Source organism: Mesoplodon densirostris, chromosome 9 (assembly GCF_025265405.1).
Source record: "Mesoplodon densirostris isolate mMesDen1 chromosome 9, mMesDen1 primary haplotype, whole genome shotgun sequence".
Classification (NCBI taxonomy): domain Eukaryota; kingdom Metazoa; phylum Chordata; class Mammalia; order Artiodactyla; family Ziphiidae; genus Mesoplodon; species Mesoplodon densirostris.
The window spans coordinates 18,885,146-18,908,042 of NC_082669.1; the positions used below are offsets into that span (position 1 = coordinate 18,885,146).

Sequence of the window (22,897 nt, forward strand, 5' to 3'; positions counted from 1 at the left end):
TTAAGGAATTTCTAGCAGTTTGGCCATTCTCTTATACTTCATAAAGATGTAAATGTGTAATAAAAGGAAGAAATTGCGCAAGATGAAATATTAAGTATTTGTATTTTGAAATCCCAAAGTTGATTGGAGAGGAGAGTAAGCTAAAATGCATGGAAATTTGAGGGCTTTTTACTTAAGAAGTGTTATGAACATGAAAGCAATGTACAGTTTTATATATGGATCCTCATTTAAAAATTGATTTCTGTGAAGGTATAATAAAAAATGTTAATTAAGTTTTAAAAAATGAGGGCCAATCAGATTTCTCAGAGAATAAGGGAAGAATTGGAAAGTAAGATGTCCCTCCTCTTTTTAGAAAGAGGATTAGTACAGACATGTGTAAACATTTTTCTGTTAAGGACCAAATCCTTAGTTGGCATCTCAGAGAATTGTCCTGATTTGGGACAATTCAGATTTACTTCTTAGACCCTGAAATTTTCCTTTCTGCTGCTTTCCAGACTCCCGAGTCAGTATACTTTACTGGTCGTCCTTTATGGGCTTGCTGCTTACTGTTAACCCTCTTATATGTTTGTGGGGGAAGGATCTTAGTGTGTTCTGGGGAGCCCCGTGTACTCTGAAGGGAGCACTGCCTGGTAAAGAGACTTTTGACAGGAAAGCGGGGCAAGAGGTAACTTACTTTTTAAGGTGATCCTGGCGCAGAAGTAGCTGGCTTTATGTGTAGATGCTTTGCAGATAGGCTATTTTCTACTATAATAAGTTTAAACATTTTAGCTTCAGGTAGTTCACTGTATCTGCCCAGTGATACAGGTGGTTGGTAGGTAAAGAGTTCCGTGTTGGTCACGTTGAGCTTGGAGGGCCGAGATTTGGTGACCACATCACAGTAGGAGAGAGAAAGGGGTCGGGAGCCCTGCATAAGGGGGCATCATCCTTCATGAATGAAACTGCACACTTGTATGTACTTCGTGATATAAAAATGAGTGAATGAGTAAATGAAACAGTAATTTGGAATTTAAAGTATATTATCTAATCTGAAAAAAACAGTGTTTAAAACGTGTGAAGAGGGTTTGGGTAAGATGTTAAGGAACAACATACTATAGATGAAACCCTGATGTCTTTATTAGCGTTTCCCATAGGTGTCTTACATGTAATAACATTGGTGTTAGGAATATGAAGTTCACCAAAAGGAAAGCTTTACTTTAAGGACCTTTGCTTTGTGGTTAAAACGGTTTCTTTATTTTAGATCATCTCCTGTACACATCATAGCTACTAGCAAAAGTTTACATTCCTATGCACGCCCTCCACCAGTGTCCTCTTCTAAGGGTGGGCCAGCCTTCCCTCATCACCACTGGAAGGAGCAAACACCAGTCAGACATGAAAGGGTAAGTTTATTCATGAGGTTAAACTTGATGAAATCTGTACAGCAGCTGAAAAACATGAACTTTCCCTCTCTAAGCAATTCTTCTGAAGCACATGCAGATGGGAAATAGTCTCTCTCGCTGTTCTCCTACTGATCTGGATTCAGTTTTATGTACAGCTCTATTAATGTTAAGAAAGTTTGTTACCAGTGGGAGCATGCATTTAACTAAACTTCCCAGAACTTCAGTTTTTGAAGGCGATTTTTCCCCCTAAGTTTAGAATGATTAAGTTATCCACTAATAAGAAAGTCTCGGGACTTCCCTGGCCATCCAGTGGTTAAGACTGTGCTCCCAATGCAGGAGGCCTGGGTTTGATCTCTGGTCGGGGAGCTAGATCCGGCATGCCACAGCTAAGACCCGGCATACTGGGTAGGTAGGTTAGGTAGGTAGGTAGGTAGGTAGGTAGATAGGTAGATAGATAGATAGATAGTCTGAAGACACAGATTAACAAAATACATCTTACAAAGAAAAACCTAGAAAGTTTGTAATATTTTTTCCACAGGCAAACAGTGAGTCAGAATCTGGCATTTTCTGCATGTCCTCCCTCTCGGATGATGATGACTTGGGGTGGTGCAATTCCTGGCCTTCGACTGCTTGGCACTGTTTTTTGAAAGGTAAAAAAATGCTTGAATTCTTTACAGTTTATTTGTGTAGCAAGCACACTAGTCACATATCTAATACTTGTTTTTTACTTAAACTCTAGGCACACGACTGTGTTTTCATAAGGGAAGCAGTAAGGAATGGCAGGATGTGGAAGATTTTGCTAGAACTGAAGGCTGCGATAATGAGGAAGATCTCCAGATGGGCACTCACAAGGTTGATTTAAAATCTTAAAACTTTTACAAGTCTTTCAGAAGGGAACATAGGTTTATTATTAATCTGCAGGTGTGTCCTTCCATTTGCTTCCATGTTTAAATGACATTTTACATTGGGAGGAGCTCCTGTGACTCTTCTGTTGCTTAGCCTGATGGAGAGGAGAAGCGGCTTTAGGTTTTACCTTTGTAATGAAGCTTTCTTAGATGGGAACAAGAGTGTATTTCTTAGCACTTTTTACACATTTTATTTTGGGGGAAATTAAACTGGCATTAAACACAAAATGAATAAATAAACAAACCAAAGCCTTACCTTAGGTAATCTACAAAGTGGTTAATTCTGCTATGGATAAGTGAGAATTGACTGAGTTACATTTAAAATGACCCATTAAAATGCTGGTATTTTCTGAGTCGATAAGCAAAGGCAGTAGTGGGCAGCAAGCAGTAGGATAAATGTTGGATGAAACCTTTATCTTTGAAATCTTCAATTTCTCCATCTCCACTGTGGGCAGAGAAATTGGGCATGTGAAGTGTGCTTGTGTAAAATTCCTGTTCTGCGCCTGCTGTGCCCTACCAGTGAGCCTCTTGAGAACAGCAGTCCTGACTCGGCCGCCTTCCGTCTCCCCTTCTTGCTGTGAGCATTACATAGTGAAGTTCATTGTAGTCCGGCTTCAGCCTCTGCTGCTCTACTAAAGTTGTCTCAAAGTTACTAGTTGTATTTTGATCTCTAAAGAGACTTCTGCTTGTTCTTCTTGACATTTCTGCAGTGTTTGACATAGTGGATTGTCTTCCCTTGATGTGCGTAGTATGGCAGTGCCCTGCTTCTCCTTCTGATGTCTGTTTGGACTGGTGGCTTGTCTGCCCATTGAATGTTCATAAGGTTCTACCCTTCCTCACTCTCTTCACCACTTTTTCTCTGATGATAATGTCGACAGCATCTCTTTGGTGGCCTGTGGAAACTGCTTTAGTCTTGGACTCAGGAAAGCTGGGCTCTTTCTGGCTCTGCCAGCAGCTATTTGCATGACTGGCCTTGGGCAGTCTATCAACGCCACTGGGTATTGCCTTCCTGATCTGTAAGATGGAACTGGGATTAGCTTTTAGGTTCTTATAGCTCTAAGAATTAGAAGATTCTGTAATCTAGTTACTAGTATAGCCAACACTGGATTCACCTTTTCCTTCCCCATCCAGGCCCATTTTTCCCCTTTTAAGAGTATTACTACCCTTTCTTGATTGGCAGATTCAAGACCTTTCTTTCTTTCTTTCTTTCTTTCAATATTTATGTATTTATTTGGCTGTGTTGCAGCACGTGGGCTCTTCGTTGCATTGCGCGGGCTTCTCTCTAGTTGTGGCGCGTGGGCTCCAGAGCACGCAGGCTTAGTTGCCCCGCAGCATGTGGGATCTTAGTTCCCTGACCAGGGATGGAACGCGTGTCCCCTTCATTGGAAGGCAGATTCGTAACCACTGGACCACCAGGGAAGTCCTCAAAACCTTTTCCTGATTGCTTCATTCAAAACATGAATGAAGTTCACTGTTTCCTCTCTTTGTATTCAGTTGGTCCATTCTGTTTCCTTAAAGATTTTTTACATTTATCCTTTTATTTCATTAGTTACTTTGACTGGACACTGTAGGTAGCTGTTGGCATGTCTGTCTCCTTTGTATTCCTGTGAATTTAAGGGTAGGGATCACGTGTTTCTCAGAGCCTGGCACCTGGCATGTACTAAGTGCTCAATAAATATTGATTGAATTTAAATTCAGCCCGGTTCTACCACCACTGCACTTGTCAGTTCAAGACTGTAATGGGGTTCTCTCGTTATATCTTCAAATAAATTGAGTACTAGAGGTACCTTTTATCTGTAGTCTTTGTCATCATCTTAAAATCAACAATTATATTAATAAAAATATTTCCGGGCTTCCCTGGTGGCGCAGTGGTTGAGAGTCTGCCTGCCGATGCAGGGGACACGGGTTCGTGCCCCAGTCAGGGAAGATCCCACATGCCACGGAGCAGCTAGGCCCGTGAGCCATGGCTGCTGAGCCTACGTGTCCGGAGCCTGTGCTCCGCAACGGGAGAGGCCACAACAGTGAGAGGTCCGCATACCACACACACACACAAAAATATTTCCATTGACTTCCCAGTACCTTCTCAAAGGAAAGTTTAAGCATTTTGCCTGTGTTTAAGATCCCTTTACTTACTTAACTACTAACTGGGCCCTCCTTTGCAGTCTTATTTGCCCCAACTCTGAACTAATCTTGTATTTTTAGCAGATACTCAGCACTCTCCAAAGAAGTTACTAGTCACAACTATTCCTGGTGTAAGGCATGTTCTTGTACCTTTCTAAATTGCATTCTTCTTTTAGATTCCAGTTCAATTGGGAATTGAAAGCCCCCCCAATCTTTTTCTCTTGGAGTTAATATCTCCCTTTATTAAACTCCATTAGCATTATTTGTACTTGGGTTGAAGCACTTATTCCAGTCGGCTTTATATTGTAGTAATATCTGCTTTTCTTCGCTACTGGGTTGAAAGCTCCTTAATGGCAAGGATCCTGTCTTGTTTATTTTTACCTTTTCCACAAAGTCTTACACGTAATAGGAACTTCACTCCATGTTGAATTGAACATTGCCAGTCTATTTACTCTATGCATGTATTTCCAGGGCTATGGTTCTGATGGTCTAAAGTTGTTATCACATGAAGAAAGTATATCATTTGGCGAGTCTGTACTGAAGTTGACTTTTGATCCTGGTACAGTAGAAGATGGTTTACTTACTGTAGAGTGTAAACTGGACCACCCTTTCTATGTTAAAAATAAAGGTAGGGCTTCAATTTTCAATTTGTAGTAACTTTTTAAAGAAAGCTTCTTAAATCTATAATTATGTCTCATGGCATAATTCTTTGATGATTAAGAAAAAAATTTTTGAAGGGAAAACTTCTTTCAAACTAAATAAAACTACCATAGGAAATGCCTTATAATAATACCTAATGATGTTTAAATGTCTTCGCAGTAGTCAGGTGGAGCTCTACTTCCTGTGGGTATGAACCTGTAGATTCATGTAGTATGTAATAAGCTCTCTGTTGTTTTGATATAGTTTGGGGAATGGAGTATTCTGGTAATTGAATTTTGGTTGAGGCCAAATATGCTTTACACCTGAATCACATTAACACTGTCAAACGTAATGGTTCAGAGACTATTTCATGGTCTCGATCATCATCATTTATCATTTACTATCTTGTAGGTCAGTGGGAGTGCTGATTGATAGAATTTGATATATTAGTAAAATGCTGAATTAAACTAGTTTTGGAGGGCTTTTGCATTGTTTAAATAAAACACTTGGATTTGCTTTGTGGCAAAGATACATGACTTGTGTTATAAATCTATCACATACTTTTTTTAAGACTCAGAAGTGACATAGCTATCATATAATAAATAATTTGGATGCTTTCTGTCAATCTCCATCCTTTATATAACAATAGTTTGCTTTAACTTTAGGTTGGTCATCATTTTATCCAAGCTTGACTGTGGTACAGCATGGCATTCCATGTTGTGAAATTCATGTTGGTGATGTATGTCTACCTCCTGGACACCCCGATGCCATTAATTTTGATGATTCAGGTGTTTTTGATACATTTAAAAGGTAATATTGAATTCTTTTTTTTCTCTCTCTGAAAAAAAATTAAAGTTTACTCTTAATCTCCCTAATGATTGCAGTTTAGGAGGTTAAACCTTTAAAGATCTGAGAATTATAAAAGGACTACTTAGAAGACGTACATACAGTTGACCCTTGAACAACACAGGGGTTAGGGGCACTGACCCGCTACATAGTCGAAAATCCACATATAACTTACAGCCAGCCCTTTGTGTAGGCAGATTCAGCCAACCACGGACTGAGTAGTACTTACTATTAAAAAAATCCATGTGTTAGTGGACCCATGCAGTTCAAACCCACAGTGTTCAAGGGTCAACTGTATATGAATAAATGAAAGAATACTTGGTAATTAAAGTAAAATAATACAGTTTGAGTTTTTTAAATTAATTATTTATTTTTGGCTGAGTTGGGTCTTCGTTGCTGCATGCGGACTTTCTCGTAGTGAGCAGGGGCTACCCTTCGTTGTGGTGCACAGGCTTCTCATTGTGGTGGCTTCTCTTGTTGCGGAGCACGGGCTCTAGGTGCGCGGGCTCAGTAGTTGTGGCTCGCGGGCTCTAGAGCGCAGGTTCAGTAGTAGTGGCGCACAGGCTTAGTTGCTCCTCGGCGTGTGAGATCTTCCCAGACCAGGGCTTGAACCTGTGTCCCCTGCCTTGGCAGGCAGATTCTTAACCACTGAACCACCAGGGAAGTCCCTCAAGAGGAGTTTTACGAAGAATGAAATAATGCCATTTGCAGCAACATGGATGGACCTAGAGAGTATCATACTAAGTGGAGTAAGGCAAAGAAAGACAAATACCATATACCATCACTTATATGTGGAATCTAAAAGATGATGCAAATGAACTTATTTACAAAACAGAAATAGACTCACAGAAATAGAAAACAAACTTATAGTTACCTAAGGGGAAAGGGGGTAGGGAGGGATAAATTAGGAGTTTGGGATTAACAGATACTAATATATAAATTACTATAAATATAATAGATAAACAACAAGGTCCTGTATAGTACAGGGAAGTATGTAATAAACTATAAAGGACAGGAATCTGAAAAAGAATATGTCTATTAAATATATATATATAAGTGAATCACTTTGCTGTATACCAGTAACTAACACAATATTGTAAATCAACTATACTTCAAAAAAAAAAGACTTACGTGGAGTAGTCATGTAGGAAAAGTGACTTCATAAAACATTTAAGATTTGATTAGGAAAATACCACATTATATGTCTAGGAATTAAATAGATCATCTTTGATAGTTAAGAAAAAAAATATTTGCTAAATCTGGCCAGTTGTTTTGAACCAGACCATAAGTCTGTTAATTGTATCTTTCTTTTTCTTTAGTTAACTCTGTCTTTGTTTACTATTCATTTTGACCAAGGGCATTAGTTGCATGGATTAAAAATTGTAAAAACAGCAAAAAGTTGACATTTGGAAAGACTTAAATTTAGAGGAAAGTGATTTTTCCTGAGATCACCCTATTAGTAAGTGGTAGAATAGGACAAGGACCCATGTGTGCTGACATTCAAGAAAGTTGACCAACTGTCTGAATTTGTGCAGAACTTTTCTGGTTTTAGCACTGAAAGTCCTGCACCACTGGAAACCCTTCAGTCCTGGGAAAACGGGGGCAGTTCATCACCCTCCTCCCAGAAGGAACCCAGAGAAAGTATATGATATCTGGGATTTTAAGACCCATTCTTCCTTTTTCTTTCTTTTTTTTTTTTTTAAAGTTGGCTTTTATTTATTTATTTAGTTTTGGCTGCGTTGGGTCTTCATTGCTGTGCATGGGCATTCTCTAGTTGCAGTGAGCAGGGGCTACTCTTCGTTGCAGTGCGCGGGCTTCTCATTGCAGCGGCTTCTCTTGTTGCAGAGCTTGGGCTCTAGGCACGCGGGTTCAGTAGTTGTGGCTCGCAGGCTCTAGAGCGCAGACTCAGTAGTTGTGGTGCAGGGGCTTAGTTGCTCCGCGGCATGTGGGATCTTCCGGACCAGGACTCAAACCCGTGTCCCCTGTATTGGCAGGCGGATTCTTAACCACTGAGCCACCAGGGAAGCCCCAAGACCCATTCTTTAAGATAATTATCAAATCCATAGCCCTTTAAGTAGAGAATTTTCAAGAATTTCTGCTGGCCTGAAGATTTTAAATAAATTCAGTTTAATATAATAAAATAAAAGGTTAATATGCTTTTTTATTTTGAAAGCATAAGTGAGACTTTTTTTTTTTTTTTTTTTTTTTTTTGCGGTACACGGGCCTCTCACTGTTGTGGCCTCTCCCGTTGTGGAGCACAGGCTCTGGACGTGCAGGCTCAGCGGCCATGGCTCACGGGCCTAGCCGCTCCGCAGCATGTAGGATCTTCCCGGACCAGGGCACGAACCCGTGTCCCCTGCATCGGCAGGCGGACTCTCAACCACTGCGCCACCAGGGAAGCCCAATGAGACTATTTAAAAAAAAACATTTTTAAAAAGCAACCAGCATAGGGCCTGGCACAGGCTATATGCTCAATAAACATCTGCAAGATTGGAATCTAAATGCTGTTTGACTCTCTTTTATACAGTCTTTTTTGAAAAACAAGACATTGTTAAGGTCCAGTACTCGAGTATTCTTAGGATTTAGATCCGTGATACCTCTAATGTTTGGTGAGAGTGTAAATGGATAAAAAAATTTTGGAAGATACTTTCGCTTTATTGTCTACCAGTGAATATCAGCAGTTCCATTCCTCTGTATGTACACCATAGAGAAGTAAATGCTTGTAGACATGCACTAGGCGATGTGTAAAGTTCAAGCTGTGTTGCTCATGACATGGAAACAGTATCAGTACTCATTCACTGGAGACTGAATGCATATAGTGTGATACAATCATACAATAGAATTCTTTCTGTCAGTGGAAGTTGAATAAACCGTAGCCATACATTTTAAAACATGGATCAACTTTAGAAATAATGTTAAGTAAAAATTAGTCTGGAATCAGATGTTCTTTGGAAATATATCTAATAAAATTATAAATCTAATTACATTTATATAATCTTTCTATAGTATGTAAAATACACATTATACAGTTATGCCAGGGATCCTCAAGTTCACCCCCAGGTTCAGTGATTTACTGGGAGGGCTCACAGGAGTAGGTACTTAGCCATATGCACAGCTATGATATCTTACATTGAAAAGATATGAAGCAGTCGTGAACAGGAAAGACGTGGGCTTAAGTATGGGGAAGCCAGGCTTCCAGTGAGTCCTCTCCCGGTGGAGTCACACAGGACAAGCTTATTTCCCTCAGCAGTGAGTTACAACACGTATGAATCGTTATCTACCGGGAAGCTTATTAGACACGCAGCACCAGGGGTTTTATTGGGAGCTGGTTGCATAGGCTGCCTCTGCCTGGCATATACCAAAAGCTCCCAAAAGGAAAGCAGGTGTTTAGGGTAAACTGTATTTTTTTGTACATACAGTTTAGGAACAGTGAGCCACTCCTATCAGTTGTGGGTATGATGGGAACCCTCCCGAAATCCAAGTTCCAGATGCTAGTCAGGGGCCAGCCTGTAAGTAACCCTTTGAAAGGACAGCAAGCCTGCAATGTTAACTCATTTCTGCAAAATGAAACATTGTATAACATGTTAATATAATTGCTGTTTTAACATAATGTCACTATAGTTTCTATCGTGTTTATGAATGAGTTTTATAATAAAATTGTTGGGAAATTAAGGGGATGATTAACAGTTCAGGAGAATGGTTACCTCTGGGGGGGACAAATGTAGAACTTTAGTGATATTAGAAATATTCTATTTCCTTGTTATTTTAAAAATTTTATTATACACATACATATTCTTTTCCATATTCTTTTCCACTATGGCTTATCACAGGATATTGAATAGAGTTCCCTGTGCTGTACAGTAGGCCCTTGTTGTCTGTCCATCCTGTGTATATCATCAGTCGTTTGCATCTGCTCATCCCACACTGCCAGTCCCTCCCTCCCCACTCTTCCTCCTCCCTGGCAACCACAGGTCTGTTCTCTGTGTCTTTGAGTCTGTTTCTGTTTCATAGGTATGTTCATTTGTGTCGTATTTTATCTTATTTTAGTAGTAGTATTTATTTATTTATTGGCTGCACCACGTGTCTTGCAGGATCTTAGTTCCCTGACCAGGGATTGAACTCAGGCCTTTTTGACTGACTTTGCTTAGTACGATAATCTCTAGGCCCATCCATGTTGCTGCAAATGCAAGCCTCAGTGTTTTAACTGTAAAATGGAGGTGATAACACCTGCCTAACTCTACTACTTGTTGTGAGGACTAGAAATTACAGTATCCAGCTGGCACACAGTAGGTGCTCTTGGGTCATGCTGGTCTAGGAAGGGCACTGGAGGAGATGTTAGCTTGCTGAGGACCAGAAGAAGTCAGCAATAAACTGATGAGCTCTTAAACACAGTAGATGGCTCTATTGTAGAAAGGAAGCTTCCAGGTGAGAGCTTGAGTTGAAGAAGCCCATTTGAGACATTGGGTATTGAGGCCAGTCTTCTAGGCATCAGGCAGGTTTAGGACAGTCACTTTACCAATCTAGACTACTTCTACAATAATAATTGATACCCCAGTTGAGTACCTGCTCTGTGCTCACCTCTGCCTTAAGTGTTTTATACAGTCTGTTCTGCCAGCTGTGCAACACTGCATAGCATATATTATCTTCATTCCTTTCAGAGCTAAGTAAACTGAGGCTAGAGGGTTGCCTGCCCAAGGTCATACCATTAGTAAGTGGCAGAGATGGGCTTTGAGCCCAGTTAAAATTTTATATTATTATGTTCTCCAGAATGATTTATTTTACCCTCTTGGTCAGTCGTCAGTCATTTTTTTTTTTTTTTTTTGCGGTACGCGAGCCTCTCACTGTTGTGGCCTCTCCCGTTGCGGAGCACAGGCTCCGGACGCGCAGGCTCAGCGGCCATGGCTCACGGGCCCAGCCGCTCCGTGGCATGTGGGATCTTCCCGGACCGGGGCACGAACCCATGTCCCCTGCATCGGCAGGTGGACTCTCAACCACTGCGCCACCAGGGAAGCCCAGTCGTCAGTCATTTTGAGAGCCTAGTATGTGCTGGCACTCGAGATTGAAGATCAGTTAAGACATAGGCCTGCCTCTTTGCTTCCAGCCTAGAGAAGGGAATGGATGAGGCCGTGTGTACCGTGTGTAGGTGCTGGTTGGGAGGCAGTGTAGCCTGGTTAGCAACATGGCTCTGCAGCGGACTGCCTGGAGTCACAGCCAGGCTCTGTGATAGCTTTGCTGTGGAAACTGGGGTAAGTTAATTTTTCCATGGTCTTCAAAAAAAAAAGAAAAAAGCTGTAAAATGAGGATCATATTGAAGGGAGGGTTAAGTGAGTTAATATTTCTGATTCAGTTAACAGACACTATACTATTGTAGTTTTTCTTTAAGAGTAATAGACAGTGACGGGGGGAAGGGGCATCCTAAGCTCCAGGAATGGCATGTAGAAAACAAGTGAGGTGAAATGAGGCACAGTTTAGGAACAGATAGCAAAGAGAGCGAGTGCTCAGTATAGTAAAAAATTAGGCTTTTTAAAAAAGATTTTTTATGTAATATAATGCTGTAGTCATGTCAAAATCTGAATTCTGTGATTGAATATTTCAAGCTACTTTAAATTGTATCCATAATGGAAATGGATGACGGTTATATTTGTACCACTAGATGGTGGAGTTTTCAAATTTCAGTAGTCAGTTAGCTTACCCTATTTTTAAATCCTTCGGTATTTCAAATTATAATTATTTTCCTGCAGTAGAAATTAATAATTTTGTGTTAGGTTCATTTACAAATGCTTAAGTTTGCTATTTTTCTAAATTACATATGAGAGGGGCTTAAGATAGCAAAAATTATTTCTCTGGCATAATACTGATTGCTAAGCATTTATTGGATGATTTTGGAGTCATACTCGTAAGTACACTTATTTCATGTAATACCTTTAAAAACGCAGATGTTGTGTGGTTGATAATTGGTAAAAGTCATTTTTACTGTGTGCAGCGAATGGCGTGCACCTCACTCAGGTAGCTCTCCGTATGTCAGTATCATTCATAATCGCACATTGCTTCACCTGTAGGCGGATACTATTCCTGTAGCTATTATCAACCTGTTGAAGGACTGCCAGAATCTCTGTTTCAGGGAGAGAAAGAGGAATTGGGGTGAAGTAAAAGATTTTCTGCTGAGATTACCAGTGTAAGCAGTAGAAGTTAACAGAGTTGGAACAAGAGAATTCTCTTGACAGGTATATTTCTAGGCTGTGGTCTACGTTATTTCTAATTTTCAGATGATGTTTTCAATTAATCTGATGATGATTCACCTTGAGGTTTGCCAACAGCAGTGCAGAGTACCATGGTACTCGTGAGGAAACCTGGGGCTTTGGAGCTGGACAAACAGATCTGGGTTGAGAGCTAGTAGCTGTGAGGCCTTGGCTGAACAATATGTTATCTTTTTTCGCCTGTTTCTTCATATAAAGGGAGGTTAATGATAATCGCCACGCAAGCTTGTTGAGAAAGTGAGATGATATGGAAAGCTTATATACCTGTATAAACTGAACATACCTAACAAAATGTGGCCTTTCCTGATCAACGTGGGGTTTTAAGTTATTAGGCTATGTTATAATATATGGATAGCCTTGAGGGGAGACTAATGCATGTATGACTGTATTTACATGTCATTGTAAACAAATGACCCAGGCTACTGTGCATTTTAAGTTTCTTTAGCTACATTTAACCACTTCTATCTGTCCTTACCCAACATCTTGTCTTCTGTAGTAGTTAGTCCTTAGGCCTGGTATATGCTTGCTACTCTGTTTTAATTTTGTAGTTTTAGGCTTCTAGAGGTCAGCAAATTAGATTATCAAATTTGTCAAAAAATGAATCTAAGGTAGGAATAAGTGAGTTGTATGGGATCTGAAGAAGGTGTTTGCTATGAATAAAGTATGTGGATTGTAACAGATTCTTTTGGAGTGGGGAGGCTTGGAAGTCTTCTTTTTTAAAAACATTTTGTATTAAGGTTAAAAAAATAAATTTAGTAAATGCATACATAAGCTTTCATCTTACAAGCAACTATCAATGGTGAAGTTGCTAAAGTAGTGTTGGTAACATTATTTAAGGTAAAATACATTGAAATTTCCAATCAGATCTTAAGGGTCTTTTTTGTTTTTTTAATCCTGTTTTCACAAATCAGATAACTATACTGAATTAAAATCCTCTTAATTAATTTATATATTTATTTACAGCTATGACTTCACGCCTATGGATTCTTCTGCAGTTTATGTGTTAAGTAGTATGGCTCGTCAGCGTCGTGCATCTTTGTCTTGTGGAGGACCTGGAGGTCAAGACTTTGAAAGATCTGGATTCAGTAAAAACTGTGGCTCCCCGGGATCCTCACAGCTCTCTTCCAATTCCTTGTATGCTAAAGCTGTCAAAACCCACAGCTCAGGGACTGTGAGTGCCACTTCTCCTAACAAGTGCAAAAGACCAATGAATGCCTTCATGCTTTTTGCCAAAAAATACAGAGTTGAATATACTCAGATGTATCCAGGGAAAGATAACAGGTAAAAATAGTGATAATTCTGACTATAATAATTCAGTAACACTTCTGTGCAGTTCATAGGAACTGGGATAGTTAAGTTATTCAATAGCTTTCATGATTGAATTCTGTTTTCCAGGTTGATTTTAAAGTAAAATGTTTAAGTGGAATTTTTAGGGTCATGTGTAACTGTTTTATAATACCTAGACAGGTAATTAGGTTAGCTAAGAGGTAAGGATCTGCCTTCTAAAATAATATTAAATGTCACTTGCCTGTTAGATGACGCAGTTCTAACAATTGACTGTTCCATCTTCATAGAAAAGACTGGCACCTTCTTGTGTCAGATCTCAAGGATGTACTTCCTTTACCGCTGTGTCCTGCTCTGGGACGTGCAGGCACTGGCAGTTTGTAATGACTGCTAGATTTGTCAGAGGACCACGAGGGGTCCTCACTAGAGCCCAGGGATAACAATTAACAGTGCGAGCGAGTCCTTCCTACTGTTTGCTTGTGCCCATACCTCATCTCTTAGAATCCTCTACTGCTCGCTTCCTCTCACACCAACCAAGTTCTCCACGAATTAAAGTCATCTTCTCCATTCTTCCTAGTTCCCTTAACCCTTGATATTCTGAGAAAAGTCAAATGATGATGCACATAAAATAATTCAGCTTTGCATTCCGGTTTTAATGACTCATCTTAATTATATATATATATCTATGAGATATAATTGACATATGACATTATATTAGTTTCAGGTGCACAACATAATGATTTGCTATTTGTACATGTTAAGAAGTGATCACAACTAGTCTAATTAATATCCATCACCATACATACTTAGGAATTTTTTTTCTTGTGATAGGAACTTTTAAGATCTACTTTCTTAGCAATTTTCAAATACACCACACAGTAGTATTTACTGTACTCACCCTGCTGTACATTACAGCTCCATCACTTAAAACTGGAAGTTTGTACCTGTTGACCATCTTCACCCATTTTGCCCACCCCAAATACTTCCATTTTAAAAAGAGAAGCTGCTTATACCAAATGCATTTCTGACTTGGAAATGGATACATACGTGAATACTTTTTAATCAATTTCACTAGTAAATGTGTCAACCATTATATAATACCTTTAACTCGGAGACTATAAAAACTGGTTTTTATGTTAATAAAAGAAAATGCAGTGCAATGTTGAATTGCATCGACTTACTGGATTAAAAAATATATACATTTACTACATTTTAAATTTCTTTTCAAGGAATAGAGCTTTCTGTGGCGACTGTTCTAAAGCTCAGATGCCTGTTTTCTAGTTTCCATGTCAGCCACTGTGAAATCTTTTGTATGTACTTCATGCAGTCATTCCAGACCACCTGTTTCATATGAGTGTCATGAAATTAAGGGTTAAGGGTTAAGGTCTTCACAAAAGGGAAACAGTTTGTGTCTGCCTGTTCTGGATGAGACCATTTTATAGTAGGTTTGGGAGCAAGTTAGTAAATAGGAAACAGCTTCAAACTTCTATCACAATGGGTCTTACCAGTTTGACTTTTTCCCCTTTGAGTTTATCCAATTTTCTTAAGTAATAAGTGTAAATGTGGCCTAAGGTTTATTTGTATTGTCTTTGGAGATAAGTGGTAAGTGTGCATAGTTAGGGCCACCACGTTTTCACTGCGGTTGCATGAATGAGAAAAGGCTTATCGTGACTATTTGATGGGTTATGGGCACAAACAGAAAGTAAGAATACCTTTCAGTTCAAGGTGAATACTTTATGCTGCTGATACTAAACACTGTCTGCCTTAATAATCTTAAACATCTTTGGAAGACAGATGTACCCAATGGTAATTCAAACAAACCATTTCTTTGAAATATTTAACTTTTTTCTTCAAATCTAAGCTGTGTAAAATATCCACAGTTTTTAGCCATTTTAGATATTGGCCCTATTCCAAGAGGCTTTAATTGCCAAGATTATGATGAATGGACCATATGACTTCAGATTTTACTGGAAATGAGTACAGTAGTCTTGACCTTTCCCCTTCTCTATGTTGGACGAGATTTTTGTCTTTCAACTTTCTGTTTCTTCCTAAAGTAGCAGCACTTGACATGAGTTTTCTGAAAAATCCTTGCTTTCAACACTGTGTAAATGTTTCTTTTACAGAGCCATAAGTGTGATCCTTGGTGACAGGTGGAAGAAAATGAAGAATGAAGAGAGGAGAATGTATACATTAGAAGCAAAGGCTTTGGCTGAAGAACAGAAACGTTTAAATCCTGACTGTTGGAAAAGGAAAAGAACCAATTCAGTATGTTTCAACAAGTAGTTGCTTAAAGTGATCTTGACTTAACTCCAAAATTGTACTAGCATATTGGAGCAGTTGTTAGAAGCTTTAAAAGGGCGTTGATGCTGTTTCTCAGCCTTCTTATCTTTCAGAACCTAAATAATGTTTGCACACCATCACGTAAGGCAGGCTGCCTTTCATCATTAGTGCCATTTACTCTTTCAGCTTGGAAAGTAGGAATGTTTGCTAGAGATGCTGAAGTAGAAGAATCTGAAATGAGTATTTCTGGTTGGGTTGAAAGACGGGGGTTATTAACTCATTACTATCACAGGAGAAGAATTTTCTGATTTGGGGTGGTATGTCTCAACAGCCTTTCTTTTCTTAATTGATGATGGGCTGTGGAGGTGGGGGTAAATAACCAGCCTTCATGGGGACTTCTGACATTTGCACAGCATTTCTAGGTTAAAAATCTCAGCAAGGAGAAGAAATAGAAAGGCCCAGGAAGGCTAGTAAACAAGTTTGCACCATAATAATGCTGTATTGCATAGACCTGATTCTTAAAACTTTTCCATTACTAGACTAGCATCTTTTAAGTGTTTCCAGTTAATTACAAGAAAACGTCACATGATTGATAGAACAGAATGAGCTCAATTTGAAATACCATTTAAAGACAAAGGGACAGCAAAGATGAAGCCTTCGCAGCAGGAGGGCTGGCCAAGGATGTTCTCATTCATTCTCTGTATTTGTCTATTTCTGTATAGTAACATGTTCTCATCTGCATAAGAATTTCTTATAAAGCAGCAGTCAGAGTCCAATATGAGGGTGACTGAACTAGATTTTTGAAGTCCTTTAGGGTTCCATGTGGTAGGACCTGGCCTGGATCCCCTTTCCTGTCTGCTTATCCTAGTCGCTCTCTCTCGTCTCAGCACTTTTCATAGATTTTCTGGATGCTTGGACCATCAGGTATTATCAGACTTCAAAAAAATCACCACCTTTGAGAAAGCGATCTTTTTTTAATAGTGTGGTTATTAACATTAAATTATCCATCTTAGCTTTCATTTGTAGGATTACTATGTATTGATTTGTACACATTCACTGAGTTATTAATTTTATCTCCACAGGGCTCACAACAACATTAAACCAGGATGCTTATGTTCTTAAGTCTGTATTTGCATAAACATTGACTGTTGACGGAAGGACTTAAGAAGATCAAGGTCTCACCATTTGTCCTGAGTCCGTGTGACCGTAAGATACTGATAGCATTGAGTCTTGAAATGATTTAATAATGAGTGAGGATTTGCTTTCTCCATTAGAGCATTAAGTAAGCTAAAACTATCAACATTGTAAACCAAATTGCCTTATTTTCTTCCAAACTTCATATATGTCTATCAGGTAATATAGGCTTGAAAATTGATATCCTGTGGTGCTAAAGTACAGTAGAAAGAGAGGAGAAGTGTATACATGTTTTATTTTAAATTGTACAAAGGGGGAATTTAAAAATATGTAACTGCTGTTTATACATTGGCTCCTTACTGCTTATTAATCTGTATTGTATACATAATGGAGTGAAGCAGAAGCCGGGAGTTGGCCTTTCCTTGAGCAACCACCATATGGCTCAGCATCTGTGCCAAACACGGGGGCTCCTAGTCTGGCCAGTGCCAAGAGGTTGCCGGAACGGGGGCAGGTGGATGGTGGCAGTGCCCCAGCCTGGAGCCACCTGCCGCGGCTCCCGGAGCGTGCTGAGTGGACGCGCCAGGTGCCAGCACCCACCCCGTGCTCGATGGAGACGGCCCAGGCCCAGGTGACGTTAGTGGACAGCGCTGGGGCGTAGTCAGTGAGATGGTGCTGCTAACAGTTGACACCATTGTATTTTTAACTTTGTGTCCTGTATCTCCTCAGCCACATATCTTAATATCGTATTTGTCATCGTATCTCTGCGGTGGGGGCAGACTCTGCACTTACGCAGTGCAACACGTGCACTTTACTTTCCTCCAACTGTCTACAGTGAGAGCAAACACAATGGCAATACAGCTGCTTATGCTCTGAGCTACAATCATGGCTTTTCATGTTACTTACCCAGTGGTGTTTCTGGTTAGGAATCACGGCTGTAAAATTGAATTTCAGTTCATTACACTTCATGATGTTGCCCCTAAATTTTGCACACTATATTCTTGTATATTATTTCAAATAAAATGAAAAAAATTATTTATCTCTGACTTCCACTGATTGATCCTGACTGAACTTTACGAATGAGTCATCAGAATAACAGGTTCAGGAGATGGAAAATATCTTAGAAGTGGCTTATGGGATTTTAAACATTAAATTTAAAATAAAATGTTAATGACAGGGCAAGGGCAATAGAAAACTAAGGACCTAGACTACCTACTATTTATAAGAAACCTTGTAGAGTAAAAGTTATTTTTAACTCGGCATTTCTGTTAGAAAGTTGAACAGCCTCGAAAGTCTGTTTTTAATAAAATGACACACAAGAGTGTAAAGACAGCCTTGCTCTATCTTTATTAAAGATACAGTAAGACACAGTTAAACAACAGTTAGCCCTACATCTTAGCTTTGGGATATGCCAGTGGTTCCCAAACTTTGTTGCACGTTGGAAACACTTCAGGATATATATATTTTTAAATTCTAATGCTTGGCTCCTACCCCCATATGTGTTAATAGGGGGTACAAATTGGGCATCAGGGTTTTTTTAAAGCTTCTACCAGTGAGTCTGATACGCAACCAAATATGGAAACCACTGGGCTACCTACTTAGCCAGTGAGGAAGGATGCCAGTTGGGGAGAAGCAGTGTACTTACTATAAGTTGTTCGAATCCCTTAAGAAGCAGCGGGGACTCTGTGATGGGAAAGAAGTTTTAGATAGCCTCACAGAAAAGCCTGAGAGGAGAGACAAGAGTTTGGTATCTTTCTGGAAAAAATCAGGTCCACAGAGTTGGAAGGTGGTGATGATGAATCCACTTTGACATTTTATGCTCCGTAAGGTAGAAGGGCTTCAGAGGTAAACAGGAAAGATCAACAGGAAATACAGAAAATTCAATTACATTCTTAAAATAGTAGATGGTCGGTGTCCTTTAGAGTATGTGTTAGTTTAACTGCCAGCCTTGGATGGGTTGGCACAAAACGGACATTAAGAAATACTTCACATGGTTACTGAAGAGCAGACATAGCTTTCTGAAGCAGCTGAACCATTATGGGATAAACTGGTGCAAATTCTTTGCCTTCTCTGCTTTTAACTGATTGAACATAAGCTTCCAGGGCACCCCTGAAAACCAAAAGAAAACAAGGATCAGAAGATTATACAAATGAAATAAAAGAGCTCGGAGGATGCCAACACCTGAAAGCCCATTTCTGGAACTACTTCGCCCAGTCGACCAGCCCTCAAACACTCGTTGGTCACGTTCCTGTGGTCAAGGTGCAGGGCTGTGCACGGTTTTCAGCCTGCGTTGCACTTAGTGGTCTCATCACCCAGTCGGAGGCTCTCTGGCGGCTGAGATTCCCAGTTTCTCTTTCGTGGTCTTTCCTACTGAAGAGACTTCTGCGGAGCCAAGCGCGGCCTGTGTCGACGCGCCGAGCTCACAAGGGGGCGCCCTGCACTGTGCATCGTGCATGGCACTGCCGGAGGCGGGGCCCTCGCTCAGCACACACTGACACACTGGCAGGGCTTTGTATTCCTGTTACCACAAGTAGGATAAATTGTTCTTAGGCTCCAACTGTTGGCCTATTAGGCGACGAGAAGGCAGTCTGAATTTAGCCAAGGGTATGATTATGATGTTCTCATGAATTAGATCGGGGGCTCAGCAAACCAGCCCACAGGTCAGGCCCAGCCCTGTGCTTGTTCGTTTATGCATACTTTTCATTATTGGTCTATCTGAGTTCCAAGTAAAACAATTTTTTGTCATAGCCATGAACTTCCACACTCTTTAGAGCATTTCCATAAAGATGTCAGTTAATACCATAACTCGGCTCACATACTGTCTCAAGGCCCATCTAATATGTAATTAATTCTTCACTTTTATTTGCTCCCAAACACTGAAAATATGCATCCTCTGTCAGGCTTGGCCGTTATTTTCATTCCACTGCAGGGGATATACCTGCCGGGTGCGTGTCAAGCTCTGCTCACACCACAGCACCTTGCAACCCCGCTAGCCACTGCCATGTTTCATACACAACTGCATCTCCAGTCTCTTATTTCCAGCCCTGACCTCCCTCCCGATCTCTGTTCTGGACCTCTTCATCTGATCCTTCCAGGTCTCCCTCAGACTCACCTGTCATAAACCTAGGGCTCTCAGAACCCATGGAACGTACAACACCGAGAGTGAGCCCCAGTGTAAGCTGTGGACGCTGGGTGACCGTGATGTCCGTGTGGGTTCCCCAGCTGTAACAAATAGGCCACTGTGGAGGAGGGGGTGTTGATAATGGGGGCGGCTGTGCATTGGGGGCAGGGGACATAGGGAAAAATCTGTGCCTTCTCAAATCTGCTGTGAACCTAAACCTGGTCTAAAAAATATCAAAAAAAAGGAAAAAACAAACCTAGGGTAAAAAAACCCAGGTGAAGGGTAGCATTCTGCCCTTTCCCCTATTTCAGCAAAGGACACGATCATCTCCCCAGGGTCTGTATCTAAAATTCCCTTTTAGTCCTACACCTACCAGTTCTCAAGTCCTTTTAACTTACCCCACGTTACCACATCCGGTCCCTCCTCTCCCCTTAGCTTCAGTCTGAACCCTGCCGTCTCGTGCCCTAATTGCTGCTGTAGCCTCGTAGGTGGCGGTCACCCTGGTGCCATCAGCCCTGCACTAGAGGACCTGCCACACTACAGCCAGAGACGGCCGCCTGAGGTCCGTGACCTGCCGTGCCCTCTCGCCGTCGGGGCAGTGTCTCCACTCACGACCCCACCGAACACCAGCTTCATCAACAACCTCCCCCGACGCTGTGCAACTGCTGGGTTCCAGACCGTTTGCTGTGCCCTAAGAAGACCCTCAAATCATTAGTTTCCGTTGTTCGTGTTACCGACACAGAGCAGCTCCATCCAGCTCACTGGTGACTCTCAGCCCAACCCTGAGAGACCTGGGTGCTTGTGCAAATACCACTCTGAAAGAAAGACGTCTCTGCCTAACAAGGCTGGGCTCCAAATAGGGCCTGTTTCCCTTCGACCACACTGGCATGTCTCATTGTTAGCAAGACATAGCTTCCTCCTTAAGGGTCCTCATCTTTGGAACGCCCCTCCCCGCTTTCTTCCTTGTAGAGCTCTTACAGAGGACCAGCCCAAATGCCTTGTTTTTGATAAAGCCTTTCCTAACTCAGCAGCACAAAGCTGAAGCCACCGTGCAGTCACATAAAGTGGAAAGGTCTGGGACTTCTGCACCAATAGCGTGGCTTAGCCAGACCCCAGCATTTAGGGACGGATCCCTGAAGGCTGGCTTCAAGTGAAGTTAATACTTTACTACTCACGCTAAAGTAATCAAACCAGAAACCAGCTCTGGGGGGCCTGGCAGGCTCTTAGTTAAGAAGCACTGCTGGTACCTCAGGTTCTGCCTCCCCCGCCCCCCGACCTAGCTCTGTGATCTGGGCTATATCTTGAGCCTATTTGCTCATCTGCAAAGTGGGAAGAATACCGACATGATTTAGTTATGAGAGTTAAAGGATCGTACTGTGAAGAACCTGGCTCTCTTCAAAGTACATCTATGAACCTAGGAAGCACTCAAATACGGTTTTCTCCACCGCGCTTCTGATGGCCTCAGGTCCTCCATGTCCTCGGAGCAAGTTGTGTACGCTTCTACCGTGCATGACCACATTGCCGTGTAAGGATCTGTGTGTGGGTTAGTTTCCCTCTTAATATGTACCAACTCTGAGGCTTGGGGCTGTTTTCTGCATTTGTGTAGCCCCAGGACCTAAGTGCTTGCCAAATGCAGGGTGAATGAATTAAAAAAGTGAATTAGATACAGGAAGACAGAACTGTAATGAAAAAGACAAAAGCAATGAAGAAAGTAAATAAAAGAAGCATGAGTGCAGGGATCCTCAAAAGTACAGGCAAGCAAAATGGAATTTAATGCCCTTAAAGAACAATGTCCTGTGAGATGCCTTATTCGTGTCAGGGCTGAGCCTTAGATGAAGCCGTTTCTCTGTGAAAAAACTTGTTTCTTTTAGTAATGCTATTTAAGTCGCTATGGCATCCTGGGCAAACGCCCCACTCTCAACATGGAGTCACTCCAGATTCACACAAGGTAGAGAAACCCCCAAGGGCTCCAACTGTCTTTGAGACAATGGTGTAAATGTATCATTCTAAGAAATTAATGCACTGAAATTCACAGAAACTGTAATTGTTCTGCAATGAATGGGTCAGAGTCATTTTTATCTAATCAGTGGACAAAAATCCACTTAGCAGTTTCATCTGCTTTCAAAAGGATAAGATATTACATAAAACTAGACAATATGTGGAAGAAAGTTCAGAAATGAGTTTGGTTTGTGTTTTTGGTTTTCCTCAAAAACACCATCAGAACTACGGAGAGAAAAAAGATTAAAGCTGCCCTCCCACGTAAAATCAGAGCAAGATTTTCAAGCAATTATTACATTACTTCATTTGCTTGAGCAAAACATCAGCTTTCTTGGAAGTTGGGCCAAGCATTATGTAAGAGTCTCAACTCTGGTTTGTATCCAAAATAGGAAGATTATTAAAGTCACCCTTATTGAAAAAAGAAATTAGTATAGGAATTGTGCAAACAATTAGTAGAGGGAGGGTTTGTGGTAACACGGCAACGCTGCCCAATGTGATATAAACTAACCAAGTGGAGGATTTTACGGAACACACAAAATTGATTTTTGTCAGGCAGGACCTATCAGTGTGCTTAGTACAGAGATACCTAGACGACTTAAAAGACTACCATGTGCCTTCGCAGGCCTTCCCCTGACTCCATCCTCCCCTGGGTCTCACCTCAGGCACCCAGTTCCCAAAACTGGAAGGCATCTCGCGCCATAGGAACACCAGCTCCTGTGAGACCAAACTTCCCCCTCCAACAACAGGGATCCCGTGGTTCTTCAGAAGTGGAGGAGCTGAGGGAATGGCTCCCAGCCTGTGGGCCCTGGACGCCCAGAGGAGGGCAAGGGGTCCAAGGATGCACGGGGCACTGAGAACTGTCTGACGGTTGTACAGGTGAAAAGTACCAATAAGCAAATAAAGTCTGTAAACAGTTTTGACACCATAAAGGTGTTCCCC

General features: G+C 41.0%; 2 protein-coding genes across 5 annotated transcripts in view; one reads left to right on the top strand and one right to left on the bottom strand.

The window, feature by feature from the left end:
- The window catches only part of HBP1 (HMG-box transcription factor 1), a 31,558-nt gene extending 13,706 nt beyond the window's left edge, over positions 1-17,852 (top strand). For all 4 annotated transcript variants that reach the window (XM_060108410.1, XM_060108412.1, XM_060108411.1 and 1 more), the window contains 8 exons: positions 1,238-1,376; positions 1,915-2,026; positions 2,116-2,228; positions 4,874-5,030; positions 5,707-5,851; positions 13,108-13,425; positions 15,552-15,693; positions 16,791-17,852. In XM_060108410.1, the coding sequence (XP_059964393.1) occupies positions 1,238-1,376; positions 1,915-2,026; positions 2,116-2,228; positions 4,874-5,030; positions 5,707-5,851; positions 13,108-13,425; positions 15,552-15,693; positions 16,791-16,808 (1,144 nt within the window). In that variant the 3' untranslated portion in view covers positions 16,809-17,852. The remainder of the gene's footprint in view (positions 1-1,237; positions 1,377-1,914; positions 2,027-2,115; positions 2,229-4,873; positions 5,031-5,706; positions 5,852-13,107; positions 13,426-15,551; positions 15,694-16,790) is intronic.
- A 311-nt stretch (positions 17,853-18,163) lies between these two features.
- COG5 (component of oligomeric golgi complex 5) overlaps positions 18,164-22,897 on the bottom strand; it is a 283,477-nt gene continuing 278,743 nt past the window's right edge. The window contains exon 22 of the mRNA XM_060108035.1: positions 18,164-18,948. Coding sequence (XP_059964018.1) covers positions 18,834-18,948 — 115 coding nt within the window. The 3' untranslated portion in view covers positions 18,164-18,833. The remainder of the gene's footprint in view (positions 18,949-22,897) is intronic.